Source organism: Corvus brachyrhynchos, unplaced genomic scaffold (genome assembly GCF_000691975.1).
Source record: "Corvus brachyrhynchos isolate BGI_N302 unplaced genomic scaffold, ASM69197v1 scaffold202, whole genome shotgun sequence".
Taxonomy (NCBI): Eukaryota; Metazoa; Chordata; class Aves; order Passeriformes; family Corvidae; genus Corvus; species Corvus brachyrhynchos.
The window spans coordinates 6873467-6897099 of NW_008238132.1; the positions used below are offsets into that span (position 1 = coordinate 6873467).

At 44.2% G+C, this 23633-nt stretch overlaps 2 protein-coding genes across 11 annotated transcripts in view; both read right to left on the reverse strand.

Moving 5' to 3' along the window:
* LOC103615159 (RCC1 and BTB domain-containing protein 2) overlaps positions 1 to 23633 on the reverse strand; it is a 468828-nt gene that overhangs the window by 324159 nt on the left and 121036 nt on the right. The window lies entirely within an intron of this gene.
* The window catches only part of CAB39L (calcium binding protein 39 like), a 62737-nt gene continuing 44290 nt past the window's right edge, over positions 5187 to 23633 (reverse strand). For all 5 annotated transcript variants that reach the window (XM_017733636.1, XM_017733638.1, XM_017733635.1 and 2 more), the window contains 5 exons: positions 20222 to 20390; positions 16685 to 16744; positions 15086 to 15151; positions 14283 to 14426; positions 5187 to 7042 (listed from right to left, as the gene is read on the reverse strand). In XM_017733636.1, coding sequence (XP_017589125.1) covers positions 6863 to 7042; positions 14283 to 14426; positions 15086 to 15151; positions 16685 to 16744; positions 20222 to 20390 — 619 coding nt within the window. In that variant the 3' untranslated portion in view covers positions 5187 to 6862. The remainder of the gene's footprint in view (positions 7043 to 14282; positions 14427 to 15085; positions 15152 to 16684; positions 16745 to 20221; positions 20391 to 23633) is intronic.

Consider the following 23633-nt stretch of genomic DNA (forward strand, 5'->3'; position numbering starts at 1 on the left):
CAGTGGATCCAAGCGACAGGACGCGTGGCAACGGGTACACACGAAACACAGGGAGTTCCATCTAAATATGAGAGGGAAATTCTCTGTTGCGAGGGTGACAGAGCACTGAACAGACTTCCCAGATAGGCTGTGGAGTCTGCTTCCCTGGAGACACTCAAAACCCACCTTGGTGCAATCCTGTGCAACCTGTTTCTGTTTTAGTAGAGGGGTTGGACAGGGTGGTCTCCAGAGGTCCCTTCCAACCCCAGCCACTCCATGATTCTCTGATTGTGACCGATTCACAGAGAGTCCTGCTGCTGCAGACGGAACAAGACAAAGGTGTGCTGATGCTCATTGTAAATGTCAGAGTACTCAAGGCAGCTCAAAGCTCATAAATGGGAAGAGGAAAAATTGTGGCTGGCACATCTGTTGTGTAGGTAAGGGGCCTCCGCACTTGGCATGCAGCAGCACAGGCTTCACCATGCTTGGGCTGGGAACAGACATGCAGAGGAAAATGCTGAGCATGGCTTTTTCCCTGGGGTATTTTGCAGTGTGACATTTATCTTCTGCACCCCAAGTATCAACTGTTTGTACAGGAAATTTTCCACTTAGATTTCCCAGGGAGCCAGGCTCTGTCTCAGGACTGGGTGGCTTCCTGTAGCTACAGGACTACTGTTGAAGGGATGGTGTCTGTGCCAGCTTCAACATGTTCCTCAGTGGCACAAGTCAGGTATACTAACAACTAAGCCCAAATTTTTCCTCCTTCTTCGCCCTCACTGCTCATCTATCTGTACTTTGGCTCCGGTGAGGTCACCTCACTGCTTTGCCAGTAAATTTTCCTCCAGGGCAGCTAAATTTCTAACTTGGAAGAAAAACAAAGGGTTGAAGAAGTGTGGGGAAACCATGAAGCACTTGAACAATAACTTCAACAAGAGCCAGGCCTTAGGGACATATTACACAAATGCCGGCATAGACACATTTGCTCCTCCCCAATGTTATTTCAGAACTACCTGAAAGACGTATGTAAGATAGTGTGAATGCCAGTACATTCACCTTCACTTAGTCTTTCATTCCTATTGTGGGGCAAGACAGATTTAGCTAGAGAAAACTAAAGCCAGCAGGAAGCAGAGGAGCTTAACTGCATGGCCAGAAGTGGTATGTATTAGCAGGAGAGCTGGGTCTTTTGTTGGAATGAACATATGTCTCTCCTCCCTCTGCAGTGCCTGCTGTCCCCTGGGACATCCTGCTTTCTTGCCTGCTAGTCCCCAGTGTCACTTTCCTTTGAGCCTTTGACAGGAAGGCTGTCAGCCTACAGCAAGAACCTGCTCTGTGCTATGAGCTAATTGTGGCTCTGCCCTTGACACTCCTTGGGGCACAAGGCGAGCCCATCTGGGAATATAAATTTTCTCCCACACCCAGATTTAAAATGGGGAGGAGATGCCTTTCTCCACTTCCCCCGTGGGATTTTGAGAGCCCTGCTCCTTGCAGGCTCCCACTTGTCCCACGCAGGCAGAACCCGTTGGGCATCTGACCATCTGCCTGAGCAAAGGCCAGGTTTGTTTGCTCCCTGCTGGCTGCCGGGGCAGGGCTGTGCCGGGTGTGCCGAAAAGCCCACCCTGACGGCATGTTTGCACAAACAGATGCAGCGGGCTCTGTGTTGACAAGGGTATTTTTAAATCCGCTCCAAACGCTTGTCAAGCCAGCTGTTCTACAAGGCAGTTGAAGGGCATTGCCAAAGCTGAGCGTCAGTAGAGGCAACATACCCAGCGATTTGGAAATAAAGGGCCTCTATTCATAAGAGTTGAGTAAGGCACTTCATGGCCCCAAAGACATGGGGCTGTCTTCTCTGTGCACTCAGAAGAAATAACTCTATTCACTGGCAGACTGGTAGCTCTCCGCAGGAGACCGGCATTGGGGATTTGGGTGGGGTTTGTTTAACTGAGGAGCAGGGCTATGGTGCCGTGACTGAGCTGGTGTCTGTTGTGCAGCCAAAAAACTGTTCCTACTTGTCACCTTGGTGGTCAGGTGCTGGTTGTGTCCAACTACTTGTCAAAGATCAACATGCTGGAGGTGCCTACTGGCACGGTGTGGCAGTTAAAATACATGGATTACATTTTTGGCCATGGGACAATGACATTTGGAAATTTCATTCCCAAATCTGTGCTTGGGGGAGAGGCTCTGAAGACAAGCACACCCTATCCCATGGCCCTGTGGGCATCACTACCAAGGTGCAGAACTGGTACACTGAGAGAGAGAGGAGGCTGAGACAGTGTGGGACACCTGGGCATGCCTGATGTGCCACACCACAGCAGGGGTCTGCAGTCTCACAGACAGCGAGGGCAGTGCGGGGCTTTCCTGGGCCAATGCTCAGCAGCAAAGCCCTCCCAGCGGCTGCCAGTGCCCGTAGGGCGATGGAAACAGCCACTGGGCTCTTGTAGCAGTGGTGACGGTGCAAGGCACACCGCTGTCTCACAGGATGTGCTGGCACCCCACCTGTCCCCGTCCCCAGTACGCCGTCATTACTGAGCCAGATGGGAGGAGCTGCCCGCACGCTGGGCCATGGCTGGCACTACACCCCCAGCACAGGCTGTCCCCGTGCTGCCACTCAGTGCGACACAGCCTAAGGTAGGAAAGGCTATTTTTACCATGGCTTTGGAAAGCCCCTTACAATCAATGCCAGAGAAAGGAGGTGGGTTGTTTGATTGTTTTTCCTCCTCTCACATTCCTGGAAAGAGGGACCAGCTCAAGGCAGGTGCTGCGGAGCAGGCAGGTGCTGCGGAGTCAGGAGGGTTGGGCTCACTGCCTGCCTCTCACTGGGGTTCCTGGGGGAGCTGGGCCAACTCACAGCCCTGTGAGACGCTTGGCTTAGAGCTGTACCATGTGACCAAACTGCTAAACTTGTTTTGGGTTTCCCCTTAGCCTGATCCCATTGTTGCCTGCCCAGCACCAACTGTGCTCAGAGCTGGCTTGGGCTGCTGGTACCTTATGGCCTCACACATCAGACCCTGAGGAACTGGAGCAACTTTGCTGGAGGCAAGGCTCCCCTTCAGCCTGGGCTGGGATGGCAGGGACTTTAGCTCCTTCTCTTCCCCAGGCCACAGCAGCTCTTGCTTGCAGGGTTGCCTCTCACCATGGGGCTGAATCTCCCACTGGAGGCTCTGGGACACCTTATACTCAGTCCATGGAAACCTGCATCTTTATGCAAGAACTCTTAGTCAAGGAGTGGGAGAGTTACGTACAATTCCCTTTTATGTCACAGAGACCAAAACCTGTATCCTCTCTGCTTCATAACAACTTTCACTGCCCAGCTTAAGATGTTCTGCAGGAAGGTGCTTTCAGCCAAAATGTTGAAGTGCTTCTGCTTCAGAAAGAAAAAGGAAGCATTTGTTGGCCCAGAGAAAAACCATCTCTACTGACCAAACACCACTGCACCCCTTGGAAAGAGGCCTGGGTTCTCTTAGCCCTGCTCCAATTTCACAAGCAAGAGCAAAGCACATGCTAGAGAACAAATGGGATCTGGATCTCCTCTCCCTCTTGTGAGTGCTGTTATCGTTAGACAACAGAGGTCCAAGTCATTCTTTCCTTCTCATCTGATCTTGTCTCTGGAGAATGCAGATTAAGAGTCTCAAGTGGTCTTAACGCCCACATTTGTGGAAGGCCAGAGTCCTTGGCCTCTCCCAGGTTCACACCTGCTGCTGTACACGCCAGGACACTCTGGGGAGCCTGTGGCTGCTTCTAATCAGATTTTTCTGATTTCAGCACAAGCTGCCCAAATCCCATGACAGAAGCTTATGGTTCAAAGATTCCTGGCACTCTGCTGAATCAAATAAGGTTTGACATTGCAGGATCATACATTGTTATGTTGCCAGAGATTCATTTGTACAATCCAAACCCCCTGAATGCTGTGTGCGGAATAGAATGGAGAGGCTTCCTTCAGCTTCTTTATCTTTCCAGTTTACAATCTTCTTTCCTGTCTTCACTCTGATGAACCACATCCCGCAATCACACAGCTCCCTCAGGTAGTAATTTCAGATAAATTGTGAGTTCCTGGTGGGAGCATTCCTTTAGGCAGAAGAACCACCTTGACTGAATTCACCAAAGGAAATTGGGAATTCTATCATTATTTCAAAGTCACATTAGAAAATACCTAATTTTCATTTAATTAGGCATGTGTCCCCACCTGCTGTGAAATATTATTATGGTGCTTAATTTAATCTTCACCATTTTTTATGCTTTTTATTCTTTCAAAGACCTAAGCAAGTTGAGCTTGGGGAAGACTCAATTACTTTGAGATGCTTTGGCAGTATCTACTGCAGGACCAGCTTCTTGTAAGACAAGCTGCAAGGGCCCTGATATGTGTCATTTTATGTGTAAGCCCACTTCTCCCCCCCACCCCCCCGTTGCAGACACACACACAGATCCCCTTTTTCATAAGCCCTCCTTACCACTTACTTTCTCATGTGGTCCAAAGACTTCTTGCCCTGGAAAAGGTTTCCTTTGCAGAGATGGGGCCCATCGCTCTTCCCTGTTGGCCTGACACAGCTCTGCCTACGCAGACACCAGGGTGTAACCTTGCTGCTCGTGTTACTGCCAGGTTTGGATCTCTTCAAGTGCTCCTCTGTGTCCAGACCATGCAGACAAAGCGCTCACAGCGTGACCCCTCACGGAGTCTCTGGGCACCTCTGTGTGGGTCACGCTCACTTTGTCAAGGGCAGGCCTTCCCCAGCAACACACCATTAGACACTTTCTCGTAGCACAGGCTGGAAGCCCAGTGTTCTCATGTGCCTCCAGAGGCTGAGGCAATGGACATGTGCCTCTGTGTTAATCCAGCCCTGGAGACCAGCCGCACCCCAGGAGCTCAGAGCACAGCCAAGCACCCTTCGGATTCAGCTCCAAATCTCAGAGGATCAGACTTAAATGACGGGCTCTGAGAACTGTGATTCCAGAGATGGTCCCTTATCGACCTGCAAGTGACCACTGCCAGCAAACACCACCCGCGGGGTGGGAGTGAGGCTCATGGCCAGGCTAAGCTGGGCTGGGGCTGCCAGGGCTGCAGAGGTGATGTTTCAGAGAGCATTAGCTCCAAAGGCAGTGCTCATCCCTCTCCATCTGCTGAAGCCAGTTGGCAAAGGAGAGAAGGAATTTAGCACTGTATGGAGTCTGGCTATCCAGAATGTCAAGAGGAAAATAAACCCCAGAGACAGAAATAAAGGGTGATCAGTAATCATGCCTTTAATAGCTTGTAAATAATTTTTTTTAAATTCCAGGCAACTAAGATGTACATTTGTTGTGTGTATCTGACATCTGAAAAAAACATGAGACCACAATCTGTTCTGTTTCTTCCCTTTTCTAAAGCACATAAATTAAAGTATCAGTCACCTCAATATACAACAGTTCAATGAAAGAAAAGGGTTTGTTCTGTTTTTACAATTCAGTGTCACCTATTACCTGAAGCATTAGCTAGAGTTTTAGCTAGAGAACTTTCTTACAGCAAATAGGAAAACTCAGAACTTAGGCTGTCCACAAAAATTCAAGAAATTTCCACTCCCTGCTCTCAAACTCCACTTCCTAACAAAGCATCAGAATAACATTTTCCTGTTAGAAAACAAAAGACCCCAAAACCTCTTCAAACACACAAGGAAAACACTGTCTGTACCATAGAGCTTATTAAACTTACAACATAAATGGTGCAACAACCTCCTTTTCTACAACTGTAACACAGAACCTGAATTCATGTCAGGATGAACAAGGACAGAAAATGCCAGACTACAGATGGCCTTTGGTGCCTGGGGCTGCCCAGGGGCCTCCCAGCCTTGGTATGGAGTAAATGCTCTCAGTTGTGACAGCACCTGCAGGTTCAGGGACCTCAACCCATGCAGCAGATCTGGGTGAGGCTTTTTCATTATTCCCTTGCTGAACTCAGCTCAGCCCCAGCTCGCACAGCCAGGACTGGAATTCAGATGGAAGGACACTGAGGACCCTCCTCGGTGCTGAGGCTCAGCCCTTGTCACAATTCAGCCAAGTAGCTCTGGCTATCAGCCAATATTCTTGACTATGGATAGTTTCCATAGGTGTGGGATCACTTTATCGGCAATACAGCACGGCCTTTGATGGAGGGGGGTTGCCCTTGCCTTTTCCCATTACGAGGCATGTGAGCACCATGTACGTGGGGCTGCTCCTCATGGGACTGCTTGGAAGCTGGTAGGAAAAGCCTGTGCTCTAGCACAAGATAGATGACATACAGGGAAATGGGAGTTAGGCAGAAACAGCTCAGATGGCTGATATATCCATCTATTCCCTAGCACTGAATAGAAAACCTCTGATCGAGGGGGAAAAAATTACGAAAGAACACAAAATGAAGCAAAAATGTGACCTTTGCTGCTTTTTCATCTTCTGTAGTTTTGACTAAAAAACCTGACCTATAAGTGCAGCTAACTCCAGAGACCAATGTACTCTTTCACAGTCTTGTGTGTGTGTGCAGCGCTAGAACCAAGTCACAACTACAGGTGCAAAGGAACAATGTCACAGTCCTCAGAAGACCTGCTCTGTGCACTTGCCAGAGCTTGAGTTTGCTGATAAAGTTAAGCAAAGAGGTTCATTCTTCTTGAGCACAAAAAAACATCTGTCAAACCAGCGTCTATTACAGAGAGATTCTAAACTGACATAAATAATTATAGTCTTGATTAAAAATAATATATTATTCTAGATTTTTGGTTTTTTTAGTTCTCATGTAAAACCCCTATACTCTTGACATCTAGGAACAAAGACAAAATAAAAACCAGGCACTTGCTGTGCCTTCTCAAGCACTATTGTGGTGTTTAAGGGACACAGAGGAACTTAACAACTGAGATTAATGCCTACAGTGGAAAACAAGAGGTGTTCTTCATGCCATTGGCTTTTTCAAGTCTCGGATTTGCTTAATCAGGTAGTTCTTCTCATCAGTGAATTGTTCGTCATCCGTCCTTTCTTTCTGGAAATTGCTCAGAAACTCAATTAGCTTGGGTTGGTTTTTCAACAGGATCTCCACAATAGGCTGTGTTTTGTTTGGACTGGCCACAAAAACCTAACATGCAAACAAAATCAAGCACAGAGAGACAGCAAGGGAGTGGGGACACAGAGAGAGACAGAGGAACATCAGTCACAACATCCCCATAAGTTACTTTCTAACAAGTCAGCTGAAGGCTAGCAGGCCGATACTCTACTGCTACTCGCCTCCTTCCAAGGCAGAGAGAGAGAGGAATTCAAACATATTGGTTCAAGAGCAAATTGGAAGCAAAACTATGCCCATGTGTGGTATCACTTCCCTTTAATTTTGCTCTTTGTTGATAAAAGCTTTTGACTATAAACCCAGCTGTTGAGAGGGAGCTATCAATTCTCAGCCTCTTCCCACCCGCAAGACAAATACACAGAAATTAATTATCAGGAGAATGGAAAAGCTTTGTGTCAGTATCAATATCATTGCCATATTAAACCAGGCCTAAAATTAGACTTGCCAGCTTTGTTTTGGTTTGGAAAAATATGTCAGAGGCCTCACTTCCCTCTGCCTAATCCATTCATGGGAGCATGGAATTTTACAGCAGCAGGAGCAGGAGGGTTGTGGTGTGCCCAGCACCTTTGCAGACCTTGCTGACCAGAGGAAAGTGGCAATGCAGGAAGGTGACGTGAGACACAGATACTCACCTGGCACAGCCAGCCCAGCAGTGTGGGCTTACTGGCCTTCTTCAATAGTAGGTTTTAAGGATAAATCTACCCATGCTCTGACTTTTCCTCCTGTAATCACTAAAGCTGCATTTTACAGCTCTGAACATGACCCCTCATGCCACAACACTGTTTCTTTAACATTTTCTCTGGGTTAAGTGCAAACCTAAGGCTAGTTGCAAAGGCCAGTGGTGAAAGGCTCTTTTCAGGGACCTTGGGATGCCACAGAGATGGGGTTCTGGGGATGTCAACTAGGAGGGGCAGAGGGGGCACAGCGCTCGTGGTAGGAACACACGTGCAGCGCACCCTGGCCACCCTGGGAGCAGCTCCCACATCTGGCTCGCACCGAGGTTACCATGGCTGGTCAACAAACACTGCCTGAGCGCTTGTGCAACGACAGAAATAACTCCAGTTATTCTCTACCCGATGAGAAGAAATTAAGGATGGACAGAACTGGAAAGTGTCCAGTTTCCCTCCAAGCCTATCCAAACCAGAATGAAAACAAACATCTGCTGACAGTACAGAATGGCATGTTGTCCTGCCGAGCACAGGAGGCACCACCGCTGGCTCCTGATCTGGGGCTCTTCTGCAGGTCCCTTTGTCTCCACTGAGGTTGTGCCCACAGGAAAACCTGGGCTACATCCAGCTGCTCAGGGTGGAGCTGTGCTACCTGATGAGGATCACACATGCTCTGTCCTGGCAGGCCGTGCTACAGCCTCTTGTCCCTAAGATAACGCCTGGCAAAGCACGGGGCAGGGTTCAGACTGGACCCACCATTAGGCTTCACGCTCCAAAATCAGAGGATGTTATACAAGTGGTGAGGAAAGTGCCACATCAGGGGAACGTGTGGAAGGAGTGACGTTCAACACACACCAACAGCACCCCACTGAGTACTTCTGCCCAAACAGGAAGCTAAAAGTACTTCTTTATTTCACAAAGGTGAGACAAAGCATCTGCTCTTAAACCTTGGCATCCTGATGCCAGAATAGTCTTAATCTCTGTCTATGCTTTTGTCTCCTCTGGATCCGTCCTCCTCAGGCTGCTCCTAGGAGTCCCTGCCACAAGGTACTTTGCCCTCTGCTCTGCAGAAAGAGCTGCAATCTCTGCCACGCTGGCTGAACACTCCCCAAGTGTATTACAGTTTTCCTTGATCTAGTGGCCAGGCCATGGTCCCAGTGACAGTACACTATCTCCAGCTATTCACACCAGCCTTCACCTTGCCCTTCCCTAATTACCCTGAGCTATCATCCTAAATAATTCCTTTTTATTCCCACTTGCCACCTAAAACTTCCCAAGTGCAGCACTAACAGCCTCCACTCCCAAGGATCCCCTCTGAGCAGCCACTTTCCTGCACGATGCCCAACGTACTCACAGGGCAGCCTCATACCAGGGCCACATCTGCCTGTGGGTAGGATGGCCAGTTCACAGCTCTCACCACACTTGAGGGACTCTCAACAGCTGCTGCATCTGAGAGCAGCATCTCCTCCTTTGCAAATAACTTTGATACACTGTTGTTGATGCACTGGTTCCCCTATGGCTGGGAGAAAAAGGGTTTGGGGAGGTAAATCACTATTGAAGGTACTTTACAGCTTTCCAGTCTGTGCTTTATCTAGGAAATACGAATCTTGAGATCTCACACAAGATTCAGGAACAGAAGGATGTTTGGCTCTGGATGAGGCTGCAGCACTTCATGCTCTCAGCTGGAGCAGCCCCAGGAAGCAGCTCTCTGTGTGCTGACCTACAGCAGGTGATCATGCTTATGGAAGCTGGATACTTCCAGGATTTGGACTATGATAAGCCCCTAGTCATCTGGATGAACTGCCTTGGGGAAAACGCACGATATAAGCCTACAGACAGGGATTTACAGATCTTCCTAAGAAATTTTTATTTTGCAGTTCAGTTCCCCCTTGGTGACAAGGAGAAGAAACCTTTAAATACACAGTCAGGTCCCACATGTTCAGAAATCATCTGATGACAATGCAAATGGAAGCTATCAAAGGCCTGACCTTGAAGTGCTGAACATCTTCCTTCAATGAATATTAGGCCTTCCTAATATTTGTCTGAAGGATGACTCTCAAAATGAAGAAATCTAAATGATTCTTCTTGTAAAAGGTCTCTGCTCTGCAAACAGAACTGGAAGGTTGGTGGTAAACCTAGTAAATAGCATTTCATATTGGTCCTACCACTGGTATTACCATAGCAAATAACAAAGAACTTAGTTTAATAGAAGCCATCACATCCTGTTTATCTTCCTGCTCAATTATTTATAGATTACAATCTTCCCCTTGCAAAACTGGCAAAGTGAACATTCAAACAAAGACCATCTCAACTGCCAGTCTTGCTCAGTGTCAACAGGGACTCGTAAAGGGAGAATATTCAAGGACCAGAAAATTCCTGAAATGTTATTCAATACTTTGGCTAAGCAAACAAAATCAGTTCTGCCAGTATCAACTGACCAGTTTCACAGAGCCCAGGAGTAGGACCACCAAAAGAGTTTATGTTAGGAAGAGTCCCCCTCATTCAGAAGTCTGTATTGTCATAGAGAAGGAGATCAATCCCTAAAACCAGAAACATTATTAATGCTGTCTGGAACTTTTCAACTAAAACGAAGTTGGATCAAACCACAGAGAACTTTGTTTAACCTGTGTTTTTATTATCAAAGGATGTATGTTCTAGAGCACCAAATTCAGATAGATGAGAGAGACAGAGACCCAAAATAAAGACAGTACCCATATAAAAATTCTAACTCTAAATATTGCTGTCTCAACACAGAGACAGCTCCATTTCATGAGTGTTTGCAAAAGGCCTGGAATGAAAAGCAACTCTGAAGCTTCAAAAGTTGTCCAAACTGTTGCAACTGTTGCTACCTTCTCCATTAAAAGTCCTAATGTATTTCTTCAAACAAACATCAAAATTACTTAATTAGAGAATTTGACCTTATTTCCTTGCAATTAATAGCCAGGCATTACCACCCTCTGGGACAACAGCAGAGCAAAAGTGATTACAGAGGTTGGATGCCCTGGACCGAGTATTTTAAGACTTACCCTGGGGTCATGCACAGTGTTGCTGTCAGGACACTGCGCACACAGAACACACATTGTTCATGCTGCTTATAGCACAATGCTTCACATAATAATCCCTGCCCTTTAGAGTATCCAGCTGAGAAACAGAGAGGACACATCCCCACAAACACAGCCTCAGCTTCATACCAAGAGCTAACTGTCACTATGGTCAAATTATGTGAGGCCATTTGCAGAGCAAGCTGCAGGAGGTAGCTCGTAATGTGCATGAAAGAGAATGGAAAAATGAAACTGAGGTCACAAAACACAGTGTACCCATTCTATTTTTAGATTTAAACTGTAAAACGTATCTTGCTAAATGTGTCCTTAAGAACAAGAAAGTTGCATAATCCCAGCTCACTGCTACAGGGTGTTTTCCTCAAAATCAGCAAATTGTTTAAGTGAAATCCAGGAGAGCTGTTCCTAGCCTTTGTTTGTGAATATGTGAGATCAAAGGAATACCTGCACCATGTTCACATACATCTGAAAGATACGGCCTCCCCTACAGACAGGCAAACTCAAAGTAGGCTCCACTAATGAAACACATCACAAACCCCTCACAGGAGCTGGACAGCCCTTCCCAATATTTGATCCCCAGAATGTGTGCACTCGGGACTGACATCTATCCACTGAAATCACTGCAGAGAAAAACCGGTGACTCTTCAAGCCTACAACTCTAACTGATCCCCTTGGATTATTTATGAAGGAGGAGGGAAGGGGTGAGGTGTGTTAGCTTTTCCTCGTGATTAAATACTGGGTAATCCTTTTGCATACCGTTGTCTGGGACATCCAGTTTTACAAAGCAGCTGCAGACCTTTAGGATGGTGCTGCAAGGTGGAAGGTCCATTTTTTTCAGGCAAAAGGAAGAGGAGGGGCTGGAGTTAGGAGGAAGATCAACCATCTCCTAAGTGGAGAATGGAAAGAGGCACTGCAAGTGGGCACTCTGTCTTCATTTTTCCACTCACAGTAGGTTGGATGAATGAAATATTCTCAGATCTTGGGGATATTGGCATTTTCAACCACAAAATGTTCCTGCAAAATAAGTTTGCACTACAAGTGCTCATCACTTTAATCTCTATTTTACAGTTTCAAATCTGCAATAATTAGAAATTGCCTCAGGGAGTAAGAGCCTTTTTTTTGGGTCAGCTGGGGCATGGGAGTGTTGGAATCTGGATGCTTACAAAGCAAAAACATTTCATTTCAACTGTGTCTAACTGGTGAAACATCTAAATCAGGTAATTTAAACCCAAATCTTTTGGCAGCTCAGACAGAGCAGCAAGTATCCACTTCTCTGCAGAGCTTTGATTCCAAATCACTGTGGTTAGCCTACTGTAATTTCATCCAGGACTGCATAGGTATTTTGCAAGCATAATTTAAAAATGCAGACACAGTTTAAAATTGATGAGATTAGAAGCTGAGGACAAGATTCCTCTCCCAGTTACATTAACATGGAATTATTACAGCTGACAAGAGAACCAGGCTGAGGGACACAAACCCAGCAACAGGAGACAGGGACACTGCAGAACAGGCACAAACAGCCTTAAATACTTAAGGATTTCAGTGGTTCTCAAGAAGTTAGAACTCAATTTAAGAAGTGAAATTAGAGGGAAAAGAGCTTCTCTGACCGCCTCTACAAAGCTCATTCACAGTGTAATTTTCTGTAACATACCCTGTAATGACCCACCCCCTGGTGAGGACCTGGAGGCTGCTACATCCAGGGATCCCAGATCCTCAGTTAGGAGGATCCTAAAAGGAGAGCTGCTGCACCTCCACAGTTACTCTATAGTGTCGTGCTGGTGCTTGTGAACGAGCAATTTCCAGCTAATCAGGTTCTGCTCTGAGTCTGCAGCTCCCCCCCCCACCCAGTGGGCACTGTGTGTGTGAGGCAGTGTGAGAAATGCCATGGGAATGCCTTGGCCCTGCTGAAATGCTGCTGACTGGTACCACTGGAAAAGACCAACAAAATTTTATGGAGGTATCTGAGGACAAAGTTTGACCCTTTGAACTCAAGAGATACAACACCACTGCTGCTCATGGTTTGTTTTGCTGGCACTCCAAGGTCCAAGCATTATGTCCACATGGCAGCAACTGCAAGTGGTCAAGCAAGGATGAGCCTGCAATATCCCCACTCTAACTGGAAATAGGAATGCAAGATATTGGAAAGGAGGAATGGGAAGGCAGAATGGGGGGAACAGCAATGTGTGCCATGGTTGCACACTGGAATTCTTTCACATTATTCCAAGTCCTCTTGAATGCCTCCTAAAATAAGTGAAATCAGCAATTCCCAAGGAATTCAGGAACAGCAACTCACTCCTTTCATAAATAAAAATCTTGCTTTTATTCACAGACTGGCTAAGAAAGCCCAATCCTCTGATACCTCCTCCCCATTGGCATCTCAAAGGCTGCAAGTGTCTGGAGCCAGACTGCTCACTTATCTTGGAGCCACACACCTCCTGATAAGGAGGAGGAGATAAGGAGGAGGAGTACAAGTTACTCACAGTGGCTTAGTTGACTGGAGGAAGTCAGCAAGGGAACAGCTTACCAAGCTGCTTATTTCACAAAAGGAATTTTTTTTAAATCCTCCTTGAAGCTTTTTTTTTCCTTTTAGAAAACTAAAAGCTTTTTGGAGAAGCTGCACATTCTCTAAGTCTCCACACTGAAGATCTGAAAGTTTTTTTTTCCAAATCAGAAATGGCATAAGTATAAAACTCAACGAAACACCCTGAATTTGTGGAGGGTGATGTAACCTCTTTCCACAGTCATTTGGTGTTATCTGGTATTTTCCTTAGCCAACTTAGGGAAGGGATATCCTTAGAGGCTCAAAATTCTTCTTCTGATAATCATTAACAACTCTATTTATAGTTTGAAATTAACATGTTCATTCCAAATTAAGAGTTAGTTTTGCATAACAATCTGACTCACTCTCTGTCCCAGAGCAGAGAACTCTTTTGATAAGAAAATGGTAAACTTCTAACTTATTAACATTAATCATCATGAAAAAAGGGACACTGGTTGGGTCTGGTAATTGTTTAACACTGCATTAATGTCACCGCAAAATGATGGAAGGATTAAACTCATTTCAAGCTCAGATTTACCAAGCCTTTTCAATACCTTTAGAAGCAACTTGTGTTTGCCCTGATGCCCAGCACCAGCACCATCTACTTTTAATCTTAATGTAGAGTTTTAAGACCTTTTTTTTTAATCTTTACCCAGAATCACATGGTAAAATGATCCAGGAGTCGGGAGAAGGTCCCCTGGATACTACCTAGAAGTTGTATAATTTGTTACCTGTAGCTCATGGCTACTTGACTGACTACTGCCAGCTCAAACCAAAAAAAATGCTGCTTTAGGTCTCACCTGAAGGCAGGCAAACAGATATCAGAGGGTGAGTGATAGAAAGGTTTTCAATTATGACATTCTCAAATGCTAGAAGTGACTGTAAACCCCAACCTTTGCCTTACTTTTTTGGACTTCTCATCCAGCTTGAAAGACACTTTTAGGAGGAGAAGAGAAAGTCTGACACCTCTACAACTCATACTGGCTCACCTTGAACACATGGAATGCTTCAAACTGAATGTTGGGGCTTTTATCTCGCAGCAAGTTCATCATCAGCTTCAGGTTTTCTGGTTTGCTGATGTATTTCGTCATGATGGCAAAGTTGTGTCGGTCCAGAATCAGTTCACCCAGAAGCTTTAAGCACAATTAGAAAAAAACACATTTTTTTTCAGTTCACCGCATCATTTTTGAACACAAAGAAAGCAGCAGCCTATTTCAATGTTTGCTTAAGAGGTTTCAATGTCACTACCTTTAAACAAAAATAAAAGGAACTAGACTTCTTATCATGCAGTGGGTTACTTAATGCCCAATAATGCTCATCTTCTAAATACTATAGAGAGGGATCCTGTGTATAGGCTGGGTGTAATGGGAGCTGGTGTGAGCAGTTAGGACAGAAGCAAGTGTAGTACAGCTGTCCCACAAAGATACCTTCATTTCATTCCCGGGTTACATTCACACCCCCCTCTGCTTCCATGTGCAGGCCATGTCACACCTGGTGCACCAGAGACTGCCATGTTACTCCCAAGTTCATTGTAACCCACGTTCTGAACCAAAGCATAGATCTGAGGTCAGAGGAAAAGGGATAGTGCTTGTTCCACAGAAATGGCCCAATGCTTCACCAGAGGTCCAGGAAAGAAAAGACACAGTGAGCTCCTGTGCATTTCAGGAAGAGCATCATAAGCCCTTAGTTCTTCCTTTGATAGAAAAATGGCTGCTCCATCACCATACATGCACCTTGATATTCTGCATAACACAGAGTACAAATTTAGGAGGAAAGTGCTGAGAGATTTTACCTTCAAAGATTGTCTCTTTGTTACGTAATTCTCAGAATGAAGGAGTTTTTCATAATCCTCAAAGATCTAGAGTAACAAGAAAACACAAATGCATCAGATTCATGTGCATCCTTCCTTCTCTTGGTCCTTCTCACCTCAGAGGAGCAGCAGAGGCTGCAGCAGTGCCACCCTCTAACACTTCACTGCAATGCCAGGCCCAGCTCTTGTGGCCTTTTCTCTTGGTTGGTTATCATGCAGTGAATTAACACCCAGGAACACTCCTCTTCCAAGTGCTGCAGAGGGAGAATACCACATATGGACTGGATGGAACAGGGGCCAGTGTGAGCCAACTGGGACAGAAGTAAGCCAGTGCCTGGACAGCCTTCTCCTACAGAAGGGTGACTCTGCTGCAAGGACACGTGGGTCCAGCACATAACATCCACTCACTCATATCGTGGTCGTGCCTGGCTGTGTGACTTAATACAACACCCCAAAATGATGATGGTGCATCCCAAATGCTCCTTTTGTGAGGTGTCACCTCGCCTGCCTTCAGCACCCTCACTCATTAAAGCTGTTTGCCCAGCAAGGGTCATTAGGAGCAAAGTGTGTGCTGGATTTTGCAGGGATGGTCCAAGGGAACCTTGTGGTCAAGCAGACAGAGAGAAGGCTGCAGTATGTTCAAACCATCTACCAAACAAGCGGGAAAAATCAACACTGCGGTCCAATAGTCACCAAAAAAACCCCAAACCTCGCTTAGGCGATTAATACTTAAAAATTTTAAATGTTAAATAAATGTAGAATGGGGACTGTTCCAGTGCAGTGCTTCAGTATTAAGAGAAAAGATTAGCAGAGACACTTGTTTTGCTCCAGCTAAGCTGCATTTGTGACTCAGCAATAACAAGCCTGCTCTTTATTACCTTCATGGTAACCAGAATGAAAGAAATTTGTCTTTTCATTTTGGCAATGAAATAAAGAATACCTCAGGTAACATGAAAACATAACCCACAGTCTAATTCCATGATCTGTATCGGTCCAATTTTAGTTTAATCCAATGGAATTTTTCTGACCCATATTTGGTCCAAAATGGAGCCAAAAAATCAAAGTGAAAAACAGCAGCTAACCAAGGGACTAATCACCTTAGGAAGATAATAGGAATACTCAGACCTCAGTCCCTCATTTAGGTACATGTAACTTCCAGTAATGCTAAACCATTTTTCAGTAACTCTTCTTCTCTGTCCCAAAGTACAATAAATAACACCAGTATGGCCAATCAGTACTGGGGTGTCACAAAACTGTTTAAAACTATGCACAAATTTCCCCCCATGATCTGTTTACATGCGAAGTTTCAGTTCCATTCACACGTGAGGAGATCCGATGCACACAGCAAGGAATAAAACTTGCTTTTAAACTATGAGTTCTCCTGAAACCTTGCTCTGTGTCGCAGGTGTGTGCAGAGGGGGTACCTGCATTTCACATGCCAGGCGTGGATTCTGCTCCAGTACAAAGCAGTGTTTGGTTTTGCAGCCCTGTGTGAGGAGTTGATGTGGATCAAAAACCCCCTGTGTGTTTTTTTCCAGCCAAAAATAGATTTTTTTAGTGTCTTTCAGCATTGATACTTACTACATCATAATTTTGTTCCAGAAATTCTGCCACCAACAATTTGTGTCGTGTTAACAGGTCCTGGGGAAGAACAGAGAAAGGTTACCTGAGAGAGCAAGCTCCTTTGATTGTCCCTTGATTCTCAAATGTCTTTCAGCACTTTTGACCAGAAGCATTTACAACATGATTTCTACAGACAATACTACATTCATTTTGTTTTTAGTAGGACTTCAGGGAGAACTCAGTTAATGTAATGCTAACAGAATCAATATAGAACTATTCTAGTACTCTTTCTTTTTATTCCTGTTTCCCTCCCACCTTTTCTTGTTATTGACAGGTCCTAGTGCACAGTACTCACATTAAACAGGGATGGGGAAATGGAATAAAGTAAATTAATCCTTTATGGAGGATGAGCTATGGTCTCCAAGCCAAAAGTGATCTACATGCTGGGAATGACACTAAGCCTGAACTGCTCTTGCTCACCTCCAAGAATACGACAAGGAATACTCAAATTCAAGCACTGTATATACATTTCACTATTTAATAATGAAACCTAGGCACCAATCTAAGCTAAGCCATCCAGGCTCCCTCCACCTCCACTTCTTTCCCAGGAAAGGGTCTCAGGTAAGTGGGATGAGTCCCTTCTGTAGAGCTTTTTCTGCCTAAGGTTGGCTTTCTGACACAAAGCAGTATCAGACCTTTCAGACAGCTGGACAGGCTGCCTCCCATTCTAAAAGGCCAACTAATTCAAACTTAAAAAACCTCTCCCACAGAATGGGGATGCTGGTGCTCAGCGACAGAGATGTAAATATTCAGCTCCACAAGAAATTGAGTCTTTTTACTGGATGAATAGCTATGAAATGGAGTGGCCAGTGTGAGGCATTTAAGTATGATTTTTATCTTACTGCTTCTTTTAAAACACAACATTGATCACAATAAATGCCTGATGAAGTCCATTCAAGTTGGTATTTTTCAGTTAATCAGTTTCTGCTCCTTTTCATAATCTTTTTCATGCTTTCCCTCCCCAGGCAGAGACTGAAGCTGATGAGGAACTCAAGCAGATGCACAGACACATCCTCACAAATAAAAGAAATCCTTTACATACTAATCCTTTAATTTATTTTTACCATCAATTATAAGAGGAAAGCAGAGTGCTACAAAATCCAGTGCCTGTTTTAAATACATCCCTTCATTTAGCAGGACTGCAGTGACAGCAGTTTTAAAGGCTGAGTGAAACACATGATTCAGGAGCTTTTATGCAGGGCGCTTAGAGGCAAGTACAACATCCTTCAACAGGGGGCACAAATGAAATATAATCCAAAATGAGTTTTTCATAGGAAATGACGAGGAAGCGTGGAGCAGCAGCATTCATCCAGCATGTTCCAACTGCTGCTTGCAGCCTCCACAGCCAGCTTATACCTTGAAATACAAGCCCTTTTCCTCTGCATTTTTTACAGCTCTGTTTCCTCTCTGCAATGCACCTGGGTAACTTTAATTAAGAAGTACATCTCCAGATCATAAAAAATTCCAGTACTTCCCTACTATAAATATCCTCAGACTTTAATGCATATTTAATTGAGCCCTCCTCTGGTGCATAGACTATCCGAGGCTTTCAGCTCTGAACCAGACACCCTGGTGGCAACTACAAACCAAACATGGGGGCAACGGAACCAAAAGCATGAGTTCAGTAATCCAGCAAGCAAGCAATCACAGCACTTATTTTTCCAGTATTAGAAATGAGGTAGCTCCATATTTCATGATTCAATTGCTTCCACATCACTTCTTGCTGTTCCAGCTATTCAGGGTAACAGACAAACAGGAGATGAGATGAGATGAGCAGCTGGTTTATTTCCAGAACTGACCATGTACCAGGTGCTAAGAGGCAATTTCAAAAAAACTAAAATTAAAACTAAATACATTTCCCCCAAGCATTTTAAAAGGCGATTTCTGTCCTTTGTCTGATGATGAACTGCCCTCATACTCCACTCTTTCCAGTGCATGTGAGGATGTAGACTTCTATTTTTAAATCCTGCTAAAAATACACTCAGTTCACAGGGGACAGAAGTATATTCTACAGCTGTAGATCTACAAACAACATCAATCCCTCTTTTTTTGGGAGGGTTGTAGCAGCCTACAGTCCCTGCCACAGCTTAACTGACCCCTGTCCCCATCCTTCCTCCTGGCTGGGGTGAAGACTGTCCATCACCGCCAACACACTCTGCTGTCGTGCTCAAAGCAGGACCTGGGGAGAAGACGCAAATCTGTTCTGTCAAGCTGGGAACTGAGTCCAGGAGCAGTTTTTCTGACCAGAGACAAATATTCTTCTGAGCACAGGGTAAAATGCCAGAAACAAAAGATTTAAATATCTCTGTTATGTTGCATTTTTTACCTTGTCTGTGTTTCTGTGCTACTTTGAATTTCATAACCTTTACCTAATGGACACCACAACAGCGAAACTTAAAATAAGGGAAAGATGGTGCAATTGATTAAGGGGTGATTTGAATTGCTAATCCTGCTCAAGTCATTAGTGAAGAATGCAACATTATCTCCATTATGCAAATCTTTATCCCATTCAGTAGGTTAGTAAACACCATTAAAAAGCCAGGTTTCAGTGTATGTTGAATCACTGAGCTGAGTTCTAACATTCCTTACAATTACTCCTGAGGTCTGTCTAATCATGTTTCTAATTAGCTGTGAAAGGAAAGAATAAACAATGTGTTTCTATGACAGCAAGGAGCTCAGTGATATAAGAAAAAAAGGAGTTACATCTATATTTAGAAGAGTCTTTAACTAAAAAGATTTTCCCTCAGCTTCCTTAAATTGTTTTTCAGAAATAAGTTAATCTTCCCTGTATGTGAAGTCCTCAGGGACCAAATTTTTTTTTTTTTTTCTCAAAGACTATACTAGCACCTGGTGGGAACGATGATGGTCACATGCAAACTCCAAGAAATTTGGCAGCTTCACCCAACCTCATTTTTAATACAACACAAACTCTACACAGAGCCCGTGCAGTGCTTCCACCAACTTAGCTTTTTAGCACTACAGTCCTTACACTGAACCATGGATCACAAAAGTAAGACTATGAATACACTGTAAAATAATGAGCAGGCTTGGCATTAATCTAAACTTGACTGCTGAGCTCAGAAGGAATAGCAAAAATTACAATGATTTCAAATGTTAGTTTTAAATGATGCCTTCTATTTACTGGTGTGGTCATGATGGGCAGCAGGTTTGTCTTGGGGGAAGGTAGGGAGAGAAAAAGGTTATGCATTTTACAAGAACTGTATGTAATACATGATTAATTTGAGTTTTAAATGGTAGCATAGAAGACCGTGGGTTATCAGAGTGAAGAATGTTAATTAAATACAGATTTACATTTCCCTAAAAATTCTTTGCAGACTTGATCACTGTTGTGAATCCTGCTACAATCAGACCAAGGGTTAATTATATCCTTTACTGAACAATAAAAAAGCCACCCAGCAACACAACATTCAGTGATGACTTCTGATGGAGTGCTGCTTTTGACACAAATTATGATGCAGGTATTGAATAATTTACCTTGAATGTAGCAAAGGCATCAGAAGCAATATCAAATGTTGACATTTCCACATATTTAAAAAAGTCTCTGAACTGTTCTGAAAATAGTATGATTTTGGCCAAGGGTTCGTGGCGGATACACTCTCTCAGCATAATTCCACAACGTAAGGCAATATTTGGGGATTCATATCTGGAGAATGAAGAGAAACAGAAAACATCAAAACACAGAAGAACAAAGATAAACAGGCACTTTTCTATCAACAGGGAACTTTGTAGCACAGGGAATGCATGTGCCAGAGGGGACACCACACACGGATGGCAGCTCCCAGCCACAATGCTGTACCCAACTGCAGGACCTCATCCCAAAGCTTAGGAGCAGACACACAGGTAAGGCTGACAGAATTTTTCATTGCAAACCTCCCTCTTCCCAAGCCAAAACACATTTCGGTGTAAATTTGCACTACACCTCCTCTCTGTGGAAAGACCGTGGGGAGTGTGCAACACGTCAACAGAGCTCCTTCACCCTTTTGGATTTGTGAGAAAGCACAGCCCATACAACAGAATAACCTCCCTTTTCAGATTTAATTCTGAGCTCCTCAGTTTATCCAAGAAAAGTGTAACACCTCATGACCACCCATCTCCTCCCACTCCTCTTCTAGAGGATGTTGCTCTAGAGTATTAATGAGGAAGGCAGGAAGAGTCTCTCCAGGCAGTCTACACAGGATTAAGCTTTCTGTAGCTCTGCAAAATCTTTTTTTTTTTTTTTTGCCGTTTAGGAGGAGTTCTGCTCAATTCCTCTTCTGCAGAGGCTATGGCTGTGCTCAGGACACAGGTACCCATTCCTCAAGTTACAATCCTGTTATGGCACATGCATTGCAATAGCCAGGAGCCAGCACACATCTCTCCCTTGGAAGGGAAAGGAGGGAGGGGGGAGGCAATTCAGATCATCCTCTATTTCTATAAAGTCTTGATTTCTTTAAAGCTGAAATTAATCTGAAACAAAACTGTTAGAAACATATTAAAAAAAAAAAAAAAAGATTAAATCCAACAGTCAAGAAGGACTTAAAATGAACTTCTTCCAGCAGTCTGCCAGAAATCATGTGAAAGTGGTAAAGTCCAAGGGGACAGAAAGCACTCTCTGTTTCAATAAACTGGTTATACTATATCAGAACTGTGTATTATCACCCAGAGCTTATCAGCATCATTTTCCCTTTGCACAATTAATTCCTATCACTAGGCCAAAAGAAATAAAAAAAAAAAAAAAGAAGAAAAATACAAAATGCCATCTGTGCTGTGAGTGGGCCCTCAAATTTACCACCAGCTTGCAATTTAAAAGAACAGTAGTGTTCTGCGAGCATACCAGAGCTGCATACTTCAACCTGCTGTCAACAATAGTTGGCTTAATGAAAAATGAATTGCTATTCCAAACAGGCAAATGAAGCTTCCCACCCTCAGGGAAATGCAGGCACTCAAGCTCCTATTTGTTTTGGTTTGGGGAAGCATTTGCAAAGTTGAATTTCTAACTCTTCAGACAACAGAAATTCGCTGATGTTTCCCATAGAGGCATCAACTCCATTAACAGGAACACTAATTTTCAAGGAAAATGAGGCAGAGCTGCTCCTAGGAGTGCAGCCAGGAAAATATTTAATAGTTGGCTAATGAATATTTTGGTTGGAATAAAAGCAAATTACATTGTTTCCACCACAATAACTTTTAAAAACATTAAGTATCAACAGAATCATTCTTAGTCAAATGCTCCATTATCTGGAAGTGGGTTATGGAGCTTTGGCTGTTCACATAAGCGAGAGAAGTTGGGTTTGGCTCCTGGAATATGCCTGGAAGAAGTTTACAGGCTGCCCAGTCATAGGTAGCATGTCCTTTTCACCCACACTTACATGGAAAGCCACCAGGCAGGAATGATAGAAATGTGTTTCAAAATCACTTCTAATGAGCAATTAGTGCTCTATGCTGATGTATTTCCACAACAGAAAAATATACTGAGTTCTTCTCTGTTTGGATGAACTTACAACCTACAGAAGCCCCCACACAGTGAATACTGGAGAGAACTAGAAAATGAAACAATGGACTCGAAGTATTTCAAAACACTTATTGTGAATGTTGCAACAGGCAAGACTGAGAGCAGAGATGCATCTCTGCGTAAAGGGAATCATTCTTGCGTGGTTAGTGCAGAAGATGGTACAAAGTGAGGAGCCCAGGCAGGACATTTGGAAGGCATCAAGCCTGGGAGACACAAGGTCTTAAACAGATATATTCTGATCTGATTTTGCACTACTTGTATAGCCTGAGTTTATCCTTAGACAAACTCAAGGGGAATTCTGCAACCTCAGCCAATATACCATTAAAGCTTTAATTGTACTGTGACATGAAAAGGTCATCACAACACAGGCTGGGGCAATGTCTAGGTTGGAGATAGCATGTGGCATGAGATATAGATTTATAGATATATATTCACAAAGAATCTTCTAAATTTGTCACTTGAGAGAAACAGCGCAAGTGCCGTAAACTAAGTCCTCAACAGTCACTGTCCTGGAGGGAAAATATTTTAAATTACAAAGGACCAAAGTTATTTCTGGGCTAATGCAATAGGCTGGCACCAGAGAAAAAAACTGGCCAAAATACAACTGGTTCTCTATGTATGCAAAACACTGTACTCATCTGAAATCCTATACACAAAGCCTGCACACAGAAAATAAGATGCTACTAAAGCAAGTCCTCATGCAGCAGCAAAGTCAAATAACTTACACAAATGAAAGAAAGAGAAAGAAAGTGAACTATGTGCTGTGTGTTTTCTGAAGCTGAGAAGCTGGAAGGAAGCAGGCAACAAGTAAAACGAAGTCTAAAAGGTAGGAACTGTTATCTCAAGCTGGCGGTTCCACTGGAGTATGAGACCGGAAACACTGGGTGGGAGCTCTGATTGAAGATCCTTCCCACCCAACAGAGCTCACATTAAGCTGCAAAAAAGCAACCTTTCACTGTGAGGGACTGACAGGGGGAGAGGAAATTTTCCATCCAATAGAAATACAACAGCCACAGTAGTCCTGGGCCATTTCTTTTGCAGTCATGGTGGAGGTGATTTATTTTTCTCTCCAGGTAATGTCATGATGTCATGTAACAAACATGGAATGGCACAAGTCAGCCAAACCCACTTTCCTTTAAGCAGATTTTGGGTTCCTATATTTCCTACAGCATTATATGAATCTATATCTGCATTATATAAATAATATAATTAATTCAGCATTAAATACATATGAAAACATGTCCTCAAGTCACATTTTCACATGGTGGTGCCTAACATGAAGTGCTTGTTTCCCAGTCCCACAGCTGACTGCACACACGCACCCCATGCCGTTGGCACACAGCAAGCTGTGTGTGCAGGGCCCTGCCCTGGCTGCAGGCACAGATTTCTGTTTCA